The sequence below is a fragment of the Hylobates moloch genome, unplaced genomic scaffold (assembly GCF_009828535.3).
Source record: "Hylobates moloch isolate HMO894 unplaced genomic scaffold, HMol_V3 SCAFFOLD_16, whole genome shotgun sequence".
Taxonomy (NCBI): Eukaryota; Metazoa; Chordata; class Mammalia; order Primates; family Hylobatidae; genus Hylobates; species Hylobates moloch.
Window position 1 is genome coordinate 81,435,229 of NW_026652291.1, and position 13,577 is coordinate 81,448,805.

General features: G+C 40.1%; 1 protein-coding gene across 1 annotated transcript; it reads left to right on the forward strand.

Annotated features, from left to right (window-relative positions):
• The first annotated feature begins 10,916 nt into the window (after positions 1 to 10,916).
• Positions 10,917 to 11,346, forward strand: LOC116485137 (mitochondrial import inner membrane translocase subunit TIM14-like). The gene is given in 1 exon segment (XM_032753741.2): positions 10,917 to 11,346. A coding segment is annotated over 1 exon segment (351 nt). The 5' UTR covers positions 10,917 to 10,932; the 3' UTR covers positions 11,284 to 11,346.
• Positions 11,347 to 13,577: the final 2,231 nt, after the last annotated feature.

Sequence of the window (13,577 nt, forward strand, 5' to 3'; positions counted from 1 at the left end):
TGTAGCTCTAGGGCTCATGCTCTTAACCATTATGCTACACTTTCTACAATAGAGCTCTCATATGGAGCATTCCTAAAGTAAATAATTCCATCATGTCCCTTTCCTAGGACCCTAAGTCCATGAGATACTTTGTACCTGAAAAATTAAAGATAACTTGAGTTGTTAATGTGTCAATAAAAGTATGATAAGGAATGTACAATTTCAGTGATTGTTATATGCAGAGTAAAATAATCCAAATGTGTCATGTAGCTTAAATGGCAATGACTTTAATTTTTTGGCCATCTTTTATATATAGAAAGAAAAACTTATTTTTGCATAATGTGTATACCTTAAAGTATATTTGGATTATTTTCCTGTCAAATAGCTCTTTTCATTCTCCTTTGTTTGCTCTTTTAAGTGATATGAGATATTTATATTTGGTCAAAGTGATTTTTAGAAACTGCTTTTTTTTATTTTTTATTTTTATTTTTTTGAGATGGATTCTTGCTCTGTCACCCAGGCTGGATTGCAGGGGCACCCTCTCGGCTCACTGCAACCTCCGGCTCCTGGGTTCAAGTCCCGAGTAGCTGGGATTACAGGTGTGTGCCACCATGCCTGGCTAATTTTTGTATTTTTAGTAGAGATGGGGTTTCACCATGATGGCCAGGCTGGTCTCGAACTCCTTACTTCAGGTGAAACATCTGCCTCGGCTTCCCACAGGCGTGAGCCACTGCACCCTGCCAAAACTGTTTATATTTTTAATTTATACTATAGTTTTTGTAGCACCCATATACATTTATCTCTGGTTAACATGATGTCACATATGTGAGTTGGATTTAGTTATCATCCTAAAATATTTAAGTGGTTTTCCAAAAACTGATATAACTACTTTGCCATAGAATACTATGACTTGCAACAAAGTATCTAGTTAAAACTTAATATTCAGCTGGGCACGGTGGCTCATGCCTGCAATCCCAGCACTCTGGGAGGCCGAGGTGGGCGGATCACCTGAGGTCAGGGGTTCGAGATCAGCCTGGCCAACATGGTGAAAACCCATCTTTACTAAAAATACAAAAATTAGCTGGGTGTGGTGGTGCATGCCTGTAATCCCAGCTACTTGGGAGGCTGAGGCAGGAGAATCGCTGGAACTTGAGTGGCAGAGGCTGCAGTGAGTCGAGATTGCACCACTACATTCCAGCCTGGGCAACAGAGCGAGACTCCATCTCAAAACAAAAACAAAAACAGAAAACAACAACAACAAAAAAACCCCACAAAACTTAATATTCAAAGTAATGTAGACATTCAGAGAAAAGTTGTAACTTGTTGCTTGAATGAAGCAGAGTAGGTAGGACACTTCTGATAATTGACTAAAATAATATAAGGATATCAGAGTGCTCTGTTGGAAATTTAACTTGTTTCTGCTCTGGTGAGAGGTAGCAATTCAATGTGGAGATGCGTGCATCATGTCTGGCCAACACCATTGAACTTGGGAATGACACTGCCCAGGGACATCTCTTAGAAGGTTCTTAGAGAAATGGGACATGGGTTGTTTTACTGGTTATTAATGGGTAAGGTACTTGAATGCTGGGCTGATAATTCTGCTTCCCCACCTCCTCTTCTCCAGATTTATTTCCCACCATTCCCTGCTCTCCTTTTTCTCCTGGTGATGGACCCCAATAAACTGTGTTATGTAGACTTTCTTGTACTGCATTGTACTTTCTTATACTCTTCTAGTCAAGTTCTTGTTGGTTCAGGCAGTAAGAAATACCAGCAAGGGGATGGAGGAAGTGGGGAGGTAGAGAGGAGAGATCAGGGCATTTCTTTGTTTTTTCCATTCCTGCCTTGGAGCTGTGTTCTGACTGGGGCTGCAGCTCTACAGCTACTGGCTTCCACTCCCCTAACTTCTCCATCACTCCATGATATGGTTTGGCGCTGTGTCCCCACTGAAATCTCATCTCCAATTGTAATCCCCATGTGTGGAGGGAGGGACCTGTAATCCCCATATGTCGAGGGAGGGAAGTGATTGGATTATGGGAGCGGTTTCCCCCATGCTGTCCTCGTGATAGTGAGTGAATTCTCACGAGATGTGATGATTTTTTAAATGGTGGTTTATTCCTGTGCTCTCACTTCTCTCTCACCTGCTGCCCTGTAAGATGTGCCTGCTTCCCCTTCTGCCATGATTATAAGTTTCCTGAGGCCTCCCCAGCCGTTCAGAACTTTGAGTCAATTAAACCCCTCCCTCCCTCCGTCCCTCCCTCCGTCTCTTCCCTCCTTCCTTCCTTCCTTCCTTCCTTCCTTCCTTCCTTCCTTCCTTCCCTCCTTCCTTCTTTCCTTCCTTCCTTCCTTGTTGTAGGAAGTCAGGGACCCCAGACGGAGGGACGGGCTGAAGCTATGGCAGAAGAACATAAATTGTGGAGATTTCATGGACATTTATTAGTTCCCCAAATTAATACTTTTATAATTTCCTATGCCTGTCTCTAATCTCTTAATCCTGTCATCTTCGTAAGATGAGGATGTATGTCGCCTCAGGACCCTGTGATGATTGTGTTATCTGTACAAATTGTTTGTAAAACGTGCGTTTGAACAATATGAAATCTGGGCATCCTAAAAGAAGAGGATAACAGCGATTTTCAGGGAACAAGATAACCATAAGGCCCGACTGCCTGTGGGGCTGGGCAGAACAGAGTCATATTTCTCTTCTTGCAAAAGCAAATAGGAGAAATATCACTGAATTCTTTTTCTCAGCAAGGAACAGTCCTGGGGAAAGAATGCATTCCCGGGGGAGGTCTCTAAAATGGCCTCTCTGGGAGTGTCTGTCTTATGCAGTTGTAGATAAGGGATGAAATACGCCCTGGTCTCCTGCAGCGCCCCCAGGTTTGCTAGGATTGGGAAATTCCAGGCTGGCGAAGTTCTAGTCAGACTGGTTATCTGCTCTTGAACCTTGTTTCCTGTTAAGATGTTTATCAGTGACAATGTGTGCCCAGCAGGACATGGACCTTCATCAGTAATTCTAGTTTTGCCCTGGCCTTGTGATCTCACTCTGACTCTCTGCCCTTGTGATATTTTATTGCCTTAGAAGCATGTGATCTCTGTGACCCACACCCTATTTGTACACTCCCTCCGCTTTGAAAATCACTAATGCTGGTTTTGCGGCTCAGGTGGGCATCACGGAAGCTGCCAATATGTGAAATTTCTCTCTTGTACTCTTTCTCTTTATTTCTCAGACTGGCCGACACTTTGTCAAAATAGAAAAGAACCTACGTTGAAATGTTGGGGGCTGGTTCCTCTAATACTTACTTCCTTCCTCTCTCTTTTCTTTCTTTCTTTCCTTCTCTATCTTTCTTTCTTTCTTTCTCTTTCTTTTTTTCTTTTTCTTTCTCTATCTTTCTTTCTTTCTCTTTCTTTTTCTTCTTTTTCTTTCTCTTTCTCTTTCTTTTCTTTCTTTTTCTTCTCTCTCTTTCTTTCTCTCTTTCCCTCCCTCCCTCCCTTCCTTCTTCCTTCCTTCCTTTCTTCCTTCCTTCCTTCCTTCTTTCCTTCTTTTTTTTTTTTTTTGAGACAGAATCTCCCTCTGTCACCCAGGCTGGAGTGCAGTGGCAGGATCTTGGCTCACTGAAACCTCTGCCTCCTGGGTTCAAACAGTTCTCCTGCCTCAGCCTCCCAAGTAGCTGGATTACAGGCATGTGCCATCATGCCCAACTAATTTTTTTTTTTGTATTTTTAGTAGAGATGGTGTTTCACCATGTTGGCTAGGCTGGTCTTGAACTCCTGGCCACAAGTGATCCACCTGCCTTGGCCTCTCAAAGTTCTGGGATTACAAATGTGAGCTGCTGTGACCTAAACCTCCTTTCTTTATATATTACCCAGTCTCAGGCATTTCTTTGTAGAGTGTGAGAACGGACTAATGCACTCCAGCTCCAGCTTATCGCTTCAGGCCGAGGGGTGGTAACAGTTCCAAAGTGCTCAGCATCCCTGTGGCGTCTCTTAGCCATATTCACACATCTGTAGATAGTTTATTTATTAAGTTATTTCCAAACCTCAGCTGAGTCTTCTGTTTCCTGCTGAGACCCATACTCTGGGAATGAACTAAGGCAGGTTAGTATACTTTTTCCTAGTGATATAAAAAGTGGATACTGTTATTAAAAAAGAGGGCTCTTAAAAGATGGAAAAAAGTATAGATTTTTTTCCTTTGGAAGTCTTTAAAAATAAGAGAAATGTCTTTTTTTTGGGAATGGTTTCTGTCTGTTTAATAGATAAGGTTAGAATATTAATGACAGTCATATCTATGTGTGACCAAACAATTGTTGAGCACAGTTCTACTCAGCCATTTCAGTGCTTTTGTGCAGGTTTTTCTTTAAAATTTAAATACAATGTATCTTTTGCTGTTTATTTTTTAAATAAAAAATATCTCTTTTTTAAATAAAAAATAATCGTCTGGGCACAGTGGCTCATGCCTGTAATCCCAGCACTTTGGGAGGCTGAGGAGGGTGGATCACGAGGTCAGGAGATCGAGACCATCCTGGCTAACATGGTGAAACTCCATCTCTACTAAAAATACAAAAAATTAGCCGGGCGTGGTGGCAGGCACCTGTAGTCCCAGCTACTCAGGAGGCTGAGGCAGGAGAATGGTGTGAACCTGGGAGGCAGAGCTTGTAGTGAGCTGAGATTGTGCCACTGTACTCCAGCCTGGGTGACAGAGCGAGACTCTGTCTCAAAGAAAAAAATAATAATAATAAAAAATATTCTGTCATAATATAGTGTTTTATTTTTTAAATAAAAACTATAACATTCCTCTGCCTCCCCCATTTATTATTATTTTTTTACCTGAGTCATCTTAAAGAGGAGTTTTTATAGAACTACCTTCTTGGGTTTTGTTTATGATTATCTAAACCTGAGAGTTGATAACAGAATTAGAAAAATGTAAAATTTATTCCAGCTGTACTTTGGAAATTTTTTTTTTCCTGCAGATGTTTTTCTTCCTTTGGAAAATAGAAGCCAAGGCCATACTAATGTCCAAGTTTCAATAGTGGTTATGTTTTGGTTGAAAGCATAAATATAAAGATTAGTTTTATTCTTATCAACATAATCTAGAGATGAATGTGTAATTTTTTAAACTGGTAGTTGAACCAATAGTAATTTCTCATATTTTTGCCTCTGTTTTAGGAGAGAGGCAGTGAGAGAGAAACTCTGCCTGTGATGAAACAATTTTGAATTTTTTTTCCTTCTGCAGGAATGAGTTTATTGATAAGCAACAAAAAGCTCAAAACTCTTCTAGGAGTTTGGGGTTCCTATAGTTAGCCTTACATCCCTTTTGTTAGGATGACTTTCTCAGAGCCAGAACTATTTTTCTGAGGCTCTTAAAGATGGGAAAGATGGGAAACAGTGGAATAAGCTAAGGTCTTCCATATGTCACATCCATTCAAAAGGAACACATGGCAGGAACATGAGCTTTTGTTATCTTGGAAGCAGGATTTTTTGGGTTCTCTTCTCATTCTACATTTGCCAACTTTATGATGCTAGTTGATCTCAACCAACCAAGGTTTCATTAAACTTGGTTACTGACCTCCAATATCTGTGATTCTTGGTTGAGTTTTACCTTTTGGACCAACATACCCTAAATATATAGGGCATAGTAGAATATGAACCTTGAGGAACTCCATTGATGAACGTGTACTGTTGTAGTTTTGTAGAATACTCAATTCCCATGATTATAGAAGTCTTTGACAGCAGTTTTTCCTGATTTAGTGTTCCATGAAGCATAAGGTAAAGGATCTTTAGATGATCTTATCAGTAGGTGATATTTCTGGATGTCAACCAATAGTCTCTTAGAATCTAAGGTTTAAGCTGGTTTCATTTGGAGTTCTTTACATTTAAGTCTGGCTACCACTGCCCAAGACCAATATTGTCTCTAATTCCAGATGTTCACTAGTGCCCCCTACTGATGAATGAAAAACTGATCCCTTATGACTTACACAATGTATTAAATGTTTAATCTCACGAGATCCTAGTTCCTGCCAGCTTCCTTTTCTTTCTTCCAATAAAATGGCTTCTTTATACAGGTGTTGTAGTGGAGTTTATATATCTCCTATGAGACCCCAGACTGAGACTTCATGGCTTAACATCATGTGGTAGGCAGGGACATACATCAACTAGATTTCTAGCTGTAACAATTTCCTATGGCTCCTGTAACAAATTGCCACAAGCATCATAGTTTAAAACCACACAAATCTGTTTTCTTGCAGTTCTGGAGGATAGAAATCCAAAATCAGTCTCACTGGGCTAAAGATAAGTTAGAAAATGTGTTCTTTTCCAATTAGATAAGAGAATAAGAAACAGTTTATATTCATATGGAATGGACAATAATATTTGTTTATAGGTTTGTCGCACGGCTGTTTTTAGTCTTCTTGTCTTCTGTCATAATACAGTTTGAAGAGATCTGGACCCTCTTGACATTTGGCATTACGCTGATCAATTACTTTGATGACATTATTTTGATTGAGTTGGATTTGCAGGAGAGGGCTAGCACAGTGGAGGCAATGGCAAGATATGCTGTAGTGTGTGAGAGACAAACCCTATGAAGACATAAGTGCTTGCTACCTCTGTAAATACTTTAGGGGTTTATCGATCAGGGCTGTGCCTGTATATATCCTCTAACATAAAGACAAATTATTGCATCTTGTATTTCCTACATTAAAAAAGAAGCACAATCCCTGATGGGCCTCTGAGTTCTGGAGGCAGCACAATTCTACACCTAGGGATACTTCTCCAGCCAGTATACTGGATGACATAAAATGCTGCCAACTTTAAATCAGATCCTGAGTAGGAAATAGCAACAGGTCCATGCTGGGGTGCAAGCAGCCCTGTCACTTGGGTCATACAATTTAGCAGAATTTATGATTATAAAGGTGTATGTGGTAAGACAAGATTCTGTGTGGAGTTTGTTGCAAGTCCCAGCGGGCAAATTATAATGTTAGTCCCTTGGTTTCTGGAGCAAGGCAATGCCATTTTTGGTAGAGAATTATATACCTTTTGATGTGCTCCTGAACCCTGGTGGAGACAGGATGCCTGACCATGGAGTATCAAGTAACCATGTATATATTGTATAAATTCCCATCATGAGCTGGGTCCTATCAGACTTACCAAATAGAAAGGTCAGATAGGCCAAGCAACAGTACATTGCAAGATGGAGTTAGTACATTTAGGAGCAAGTATAATCATAACCAGATGTCTCAAACAAGCTTCACGAGTAGGTGTTACAGACCCCTATGGCACCTATCACTGTTTTAACAGTGCCCTTTCATTCATCTCATGCTATGGTTCTATGGAGGATTCTACCCGAAGCACAAAGAAAAAAACTCAAGCTTGGTTTATGGATGGATCAGCTCAGTATGTAGATAAAAGTCAAAAATAGCCCCACTCAAAGGTTGCTTTGAAAAGACAGAAGGTTCTTAGAACCATTGTCTACTACATGCTTTGCCCAAATGTGTTTCTCTCTCTGGTCTCACCGATACAATTTTTTTCCCTCCTAACCATAGCTCTTGCCTCATTATATTTTAAAACCATTAACCTTTCAAATAATTTTATGGAATCCACTTACTTACCTCTTTTAAGAATTATCATCCATAACTTTGTCAAGTTTGAACCTTTTTAGAGAGAGGACCTTACTCAACATGTAGATTGGTTACCTTTTTGACCCAAGAATTGTACATCATTGCCACAGCTCACGACCCTGCCAGTGTAATTTGTTTCTTGAGATATGGGGTAGTTTAATAAGACTTGGCTACTGCAGCGCTTTATCTCTGTGGTGATTAAAGGAATAATGTTTAACCCAGAAATACTTATTAAACCTGCCAATCTGTTAAGAAAAAAGAACATTGTTTAGGATATCTTTTGATAGTAAAAGGAAATGGTTTAGGAGGACGAAGTAGGTTGGAAGTTTCTGATCAAGCTTTTATGTAAAAAAAAAAAAAGATAAATACAGGGAGAAGAAAAGGAAGTTACTCATGGAAACAAAGAAATTGGGCTTAAAATCAGAAAGAGACCTGGGAGCATGAGGCTATTTATATTCGTGGCTTTTCTTTTTTTTTCTTTCTTTTATTTTTTTTGAGATGGAGTCTCACTCTGTTGCCAGGCTGGAGTACAGTGGCGTGATCTTGGCTCACTGCAACCTCCACCTCTTGGGTTCAAGTGATTCTCCTGCCTCAGCCTCCTGAGTAGCTTGGTCTACAGGCGCACGCCACCATGCCTAGCTAATTTTTGTATTTTTAGTAGAGACGGGGTTTCACCATATTGGCCAGGATGGTCTGATCTCTTAACCTCGTGATCTGCCCGCCTCGGCCTCTGAAAGTGCTGGGATTACAGGCGTGAACCACCATGCCCGGCCATTCATGGCCTTTCTACATGAGCATTGTGGAAGAAATTCCGACATCTCTTAAACAAGTATGTCTTTTCTCTTGCTAATTAATTTCTGGAATTTTCTTTCAAGTCTGACTTGAGAATGCTATGAAATATATGTTATCTTGTAAAGCCAATCCCATTTGATCAGAGGACAGTTCAAGTTGATTATTATTACTGTTAGTATTATTATTATTGGGTTCTACCACAGGGCATTTCCCTCCTATAAATGTGCACAAACAAGGTATATAAAGGAAGTTTCTCTAGAACATATTAAAATGAACAATTTACCTTAATCTGTGAATTTGCCAGACTCAGAAGAAGCATTGGAATTTAACAGGTTTCCACTAGATGGCAAGCCGCCTCTTTGAATTTATCAATGGCATCAAGCAAAAAAATTGCTGCTGTTTAAAACGTACATCTTTGCATGAGACAGCTGCGCTTGTATCAAAAACTAATAAAGGCACTGATTCACAAATTTAGCCAAATTTGGAATCAAGCTATTCAAACTGAAACTGAAAATATATTGTAATGTTTAAAAGTTTTATTTGGAGAATATGTATTCATTTATTAATTTAACAAATATGAAGTGCCTCCTATGTATTTTTCATACTTTGTTTCATAACAATGAGATTGGGTGTTCTTATTAGTCCCAATTTAGAGACTGGGAAACCGAGGCTTAGATAGATTAAATGATTTAATAGTCTAAGATATACAGGTTTAAACCTACACAGTTTGTCCCAGAGCCTGCTCTCCTAACCACTACATCCTAGTGCCCACCATAAATAAATTACAGTAAATCAATGTAATATGTGTAGCACTGTGTCATGTTTAAAAGGATTATTTTTTATTTTCTTCTTACAGACATTAGCAGAGTTAAATCTTCTGGCATGGCCTTTATGAAAGACTGTGTATAAACAAGTAAAAATGATTGCAAAACACACTATATTAGAGCAAATAATGTCTGTACAGTGTTGCCTGTGTAAGCATATGCAAGATGAAAGGAAATGGCATAAAACTCTGCGAAAGTACTACAGAAAAAGACAAATATAAAGAGACACAGTCAGAGAGAGACTGAGAGAAACATACATGTGAAAGAGAAATGATCAAACCATCTATAAGAAATCATAATTTCTGGCTGGGCGCAGTGGCTTATGCCTGTGATCTCAGCACATTGGGAGGTCGAGGTGGGAGGATACCTTGAGCTCAGGGGTTTGAGATCAGTCTGGACAACACTGCAAAACCCCATCTGCACCAAAAAGTACAAAAATTAGCTGGAGGTGGTGGTGCATGCCTGTAGTTCCAGCTACTTGGGAGGCTGAGGTAGGAGGATCACTTGAGCCCAGGAGTTGGAGCATACAGTGAGCTGCGATCATGCTACTACACTTCAGCCTGGGTGACATAGTGGGACCATGCATTAAAAAAAAAAAAAAAGAAAAAAGAAACGCTGGGTGTGGTGGCTCATGCCTGTAATCCCAGAATCCCAGCACTTTGGGAGGCTGAGGCCGGTGGATCACCTGAGGTCAGGAGTTTGAGACCGGCCTGGCCAACATGATGAAACCCTGTCTCTACCAAAAGTACAAAAAATTAGCTGGGCATTGTGGTGGGTGCCTGTAATCCCAGCTACTTGGGAGGCTGAGGCAGGAGAATCCCTTGAACCCAGGAGGCAGAGGTTGCAGTGAGCGGAGATCGCGCCACTGTACTCCAGCCTTGGCAACAACAACAACAACAACAACAAAAAAGAAAAATAATAATTTCTGTAAGAGAAACTGTTTCCTTGTGAATGTCTCTTGCTGTAGAAGAATTTTTCACAAATAGAAATTCAGTGAAATGAAAGTTTAAAAGACAAGAATATAAAATAACAGAATGAAATTAAAAGGGAAGTGCAAGGTCAAGGAAACTCAGATGTAAAGCAGAATTTTAAATCTAATAAATATATTAAAAGAATAAAAAGCGGAAGAGACATAGTTAAAATTTAACTTAATGTGATGGAAAAAAGGCATAAGTTACAGTGAATGAGAAGCAAGATGGAGATGAAGGCAATTAGGAAGAGGCTGTAGACATGGATGACTGATAAAACAATAAGCATCTCTGAAGTAGACAACAGATGGTGAGAAAAAGTATTCAGAGATATAATAATGGAAAATCTCTTTCATAATAAAGCACACACATCTAATAGGAAAAATTGATACTGAATTACCAACATTGAGAAGTGCCCTGTGTGTTACCGAGCATCACGATTTTAACAACAAAAAAGAATTCTTCAGACATCAAGTAGAAAAAGCAAGTTACTTAACAAGGGGAAATTCAAACTTGTGTCAGACTTTTTACAGAAACATTTAGCACTGGAAGAAATAGAGGTGCCCACCACATTCTTAGACAAAATATTGTATTCATCTATGTTATAATTCAAATATAAAGTATTCAGGGGATAAACATTTAAGAATTTTTTTTTTTTAGGGGTTGCGTTGTTCTCTGGTAAAGGCGTGCAGGTGTTGGCCGTGCCCTCTGAGCTGGGATGAGCCATGCTCCTGGTGGAAGCAAGGGAGCCCAGCCGGAGCCATGGCCAGTACAGTGGTAGCAGTTGGACTGACCATTGCTGCTGCAGGATTTGCAGGCCGTTATGTTTTGCAAGCCATGAAGCATATGGAGCCTCAAGTAAAACAAGTTTTTCAAAGCCTAACAAAATCTGCCTTCAGTGGTGGCTATTATAGAGGTGGGTTTGAACCCAAAATGACAAAACGGGAAGCAGCATTAATACTAGGTGTAAGCCCTACTGCCAATAAAGGGAAAATAAGAGATGCTCATTGATGAATTATGCTTTTAAATCATCCTGACAAAGGAGGATCTCCTTATATAGCAGCCAAAATCAGTGTAGCTAAAGATTTACTAGAAGGTCAAGCTAAAAAATGAAGTAAATTTATGATGAATTTTAAGTTCATATTAGTTTATGTATATGAGTACTAAGTTTTTATAATAAAATGCCTCAGAGCTACAATTAAAAAAAAAAGAAATTTTTTTAAAACTCTAGTCAAATGAAGTCCAGCTAATCCAGAAACTAATACAAAAAAGAGAACCCAGGAATAGAAACACACGTCTAGTGAGAGTAGCAGTAAATTGGCTGGGCACAGTGGCTCATGCCTGTAATCCCAGGACTTTGGGAGGCTGAGGCAGGAGAATTGCTTGAGTTCAGGAGTTTGAGACTAGCCTAGAGAGACCCAACACTAGACATAGAGGACCCAGTCACTAAAAAGTGAAAGCAAAGGCAAAGCAAAACCAAAACCTAGCTGGGCAGGGTGGCACATGCCTGTTGTCTCAGCTACTTGGGAGGCTGAAGTAGGAGGATCACTTGGGCTTGGGAGATTGAGTCTGCAGTGAGCCATGATCGTGACACTACACTTCAGCCTGGGTGACAGAATAAGACTCTGTCTCCAAGAGAAAAACAGAGTGATGATAAGTGCTTGGCAGCAGTGTACCAAGTAATGGGGTTAAAACGATCACTAAGGGTGTAATCGAGCTGAAGATTCAGAGATGTTAATCAGTTAGAGTACAATGTATTAAGCGCTACTACACTGATAGAAGAGAGAAAAGAGTAATTCTATATAGAGTAACTGATGTCTACAGCCATACGAACCTGAACATGCCCAATCTCGTCTATGCAGGGTAACTGAAACCTGAGACTTGGAGGATGAGCATCCAGAAGCTAAAAGGGACAGAGGGGACCATTCTAGGAAGGGGGAAGGAAGTCCAAAGGTTTAGCAGTATGAGTTGGCAGTGTGGAAAGGCTATATGGTAGGTCATGTGGAAGTGGAGAGATATAAGCCTGGAAAGTCATAAGCAGCTTATGAAGGGATCTGTGTACAAATGGTTCCCGATTTACAATAGTTTGACTTAACAGTTATTTTTGACTTTATGATGATGCAAAAGCAATATGCGTTCAGTAGAAACCAGACTGAAAGTACCCATACAACAATTCCGTTTTTCACTTTTGGTACAATATTCAATACATAATATGAGATATTCAACACTTTATTTTAAAATAGGGATTGTGTTAGATGACTTTGCCTAAATGTAGACTAATGTGAGTTTTCTGAGCATACTTACAGCAGGCTAGGCTGAGCTATAATATTCAGTAGGTTAGTATATTAAATGCATTTTGATTTTCGGCAATGATATTTTCAGCTTACGATGGGTTTATGGAGACCTATCTCTATTGTAAGTTGAAAAGCATCTGTACTTGCTAAGGGGCTTGGTCTTAATCCTGTGACACTGAAGGGTTTTAATGTGGGAAAGGACTAATTTTTCCATTTAAAAAGTGGTTGCTAAGGGCTGGGGTGGAGAAGGGGAAATGGGGAGTTGTTGCTCCGTTGGCTTAAAGTTTCAGTTATGCTAGATGAATAAATTCTAGAGATCTGCTGTACAGCATGCTTTCTTTTTTTCTTCCTTCATTTTAATTTTATTTTGTTATTTTATTTTACTTTTTTAGAGACAAGATCTCACTCTGTCTCCCAAACTGTAGTACAGTGGAGCAATCATAGCTCACTGCAGTCTCTAACTCCTGGGCACAAGTGATCTGCTTGCAACAGCCTCTCAAGTAGCTGTAAATAAAAGTGTGCACCACCATGCCCAGTTAATTAAGAACATTTTTTGTTGTTGTTGTAGAGACAGGGTCTAGATATGTTGTCTAGTCTAGTCTCAAACTCCCGGGCTCAAGCGATCCTCCTGTCTTGGCCTCCCAAAGTGTTGGGATTACAGGCGTGAGCCACTTTGGCTGGCCCAACATGGTTCCTTTAGTTAACAATGCAGTATTGTGTATTTAAAAATGGGTTAAGAGGGTGATCTCTTGCCAAGTGTTCTTACTATAAAATGAAACAAAATAAACCATGCAAAGAGACACAAGGGCAGGGCGCGGTGGCTCACGCTTGTAATCCCAGCACTTTGGGAGGCCGAGGCGGGCGGATCATGAGGTCAGGAGATCGAGACCACAGTGAAACCCTGTCTCTACTAAAAAATACAAAAAATTAGCCGGGCGTGGTGGCAGGCGCCTGTAGTCCCAGCTACTCGGAGAGGCTGAGGCAGGAGAATGGCGTGAACCCGGGAGGCAGAGCTTGCAGTGAGCCGAGATTGCGCCACTGCACTCGAGCCTGGGCGACAGAGCGAGACTCTGCCTCAAAAAAAAAAAAAAAAAAAAAAAAAAAAAAAAAAAA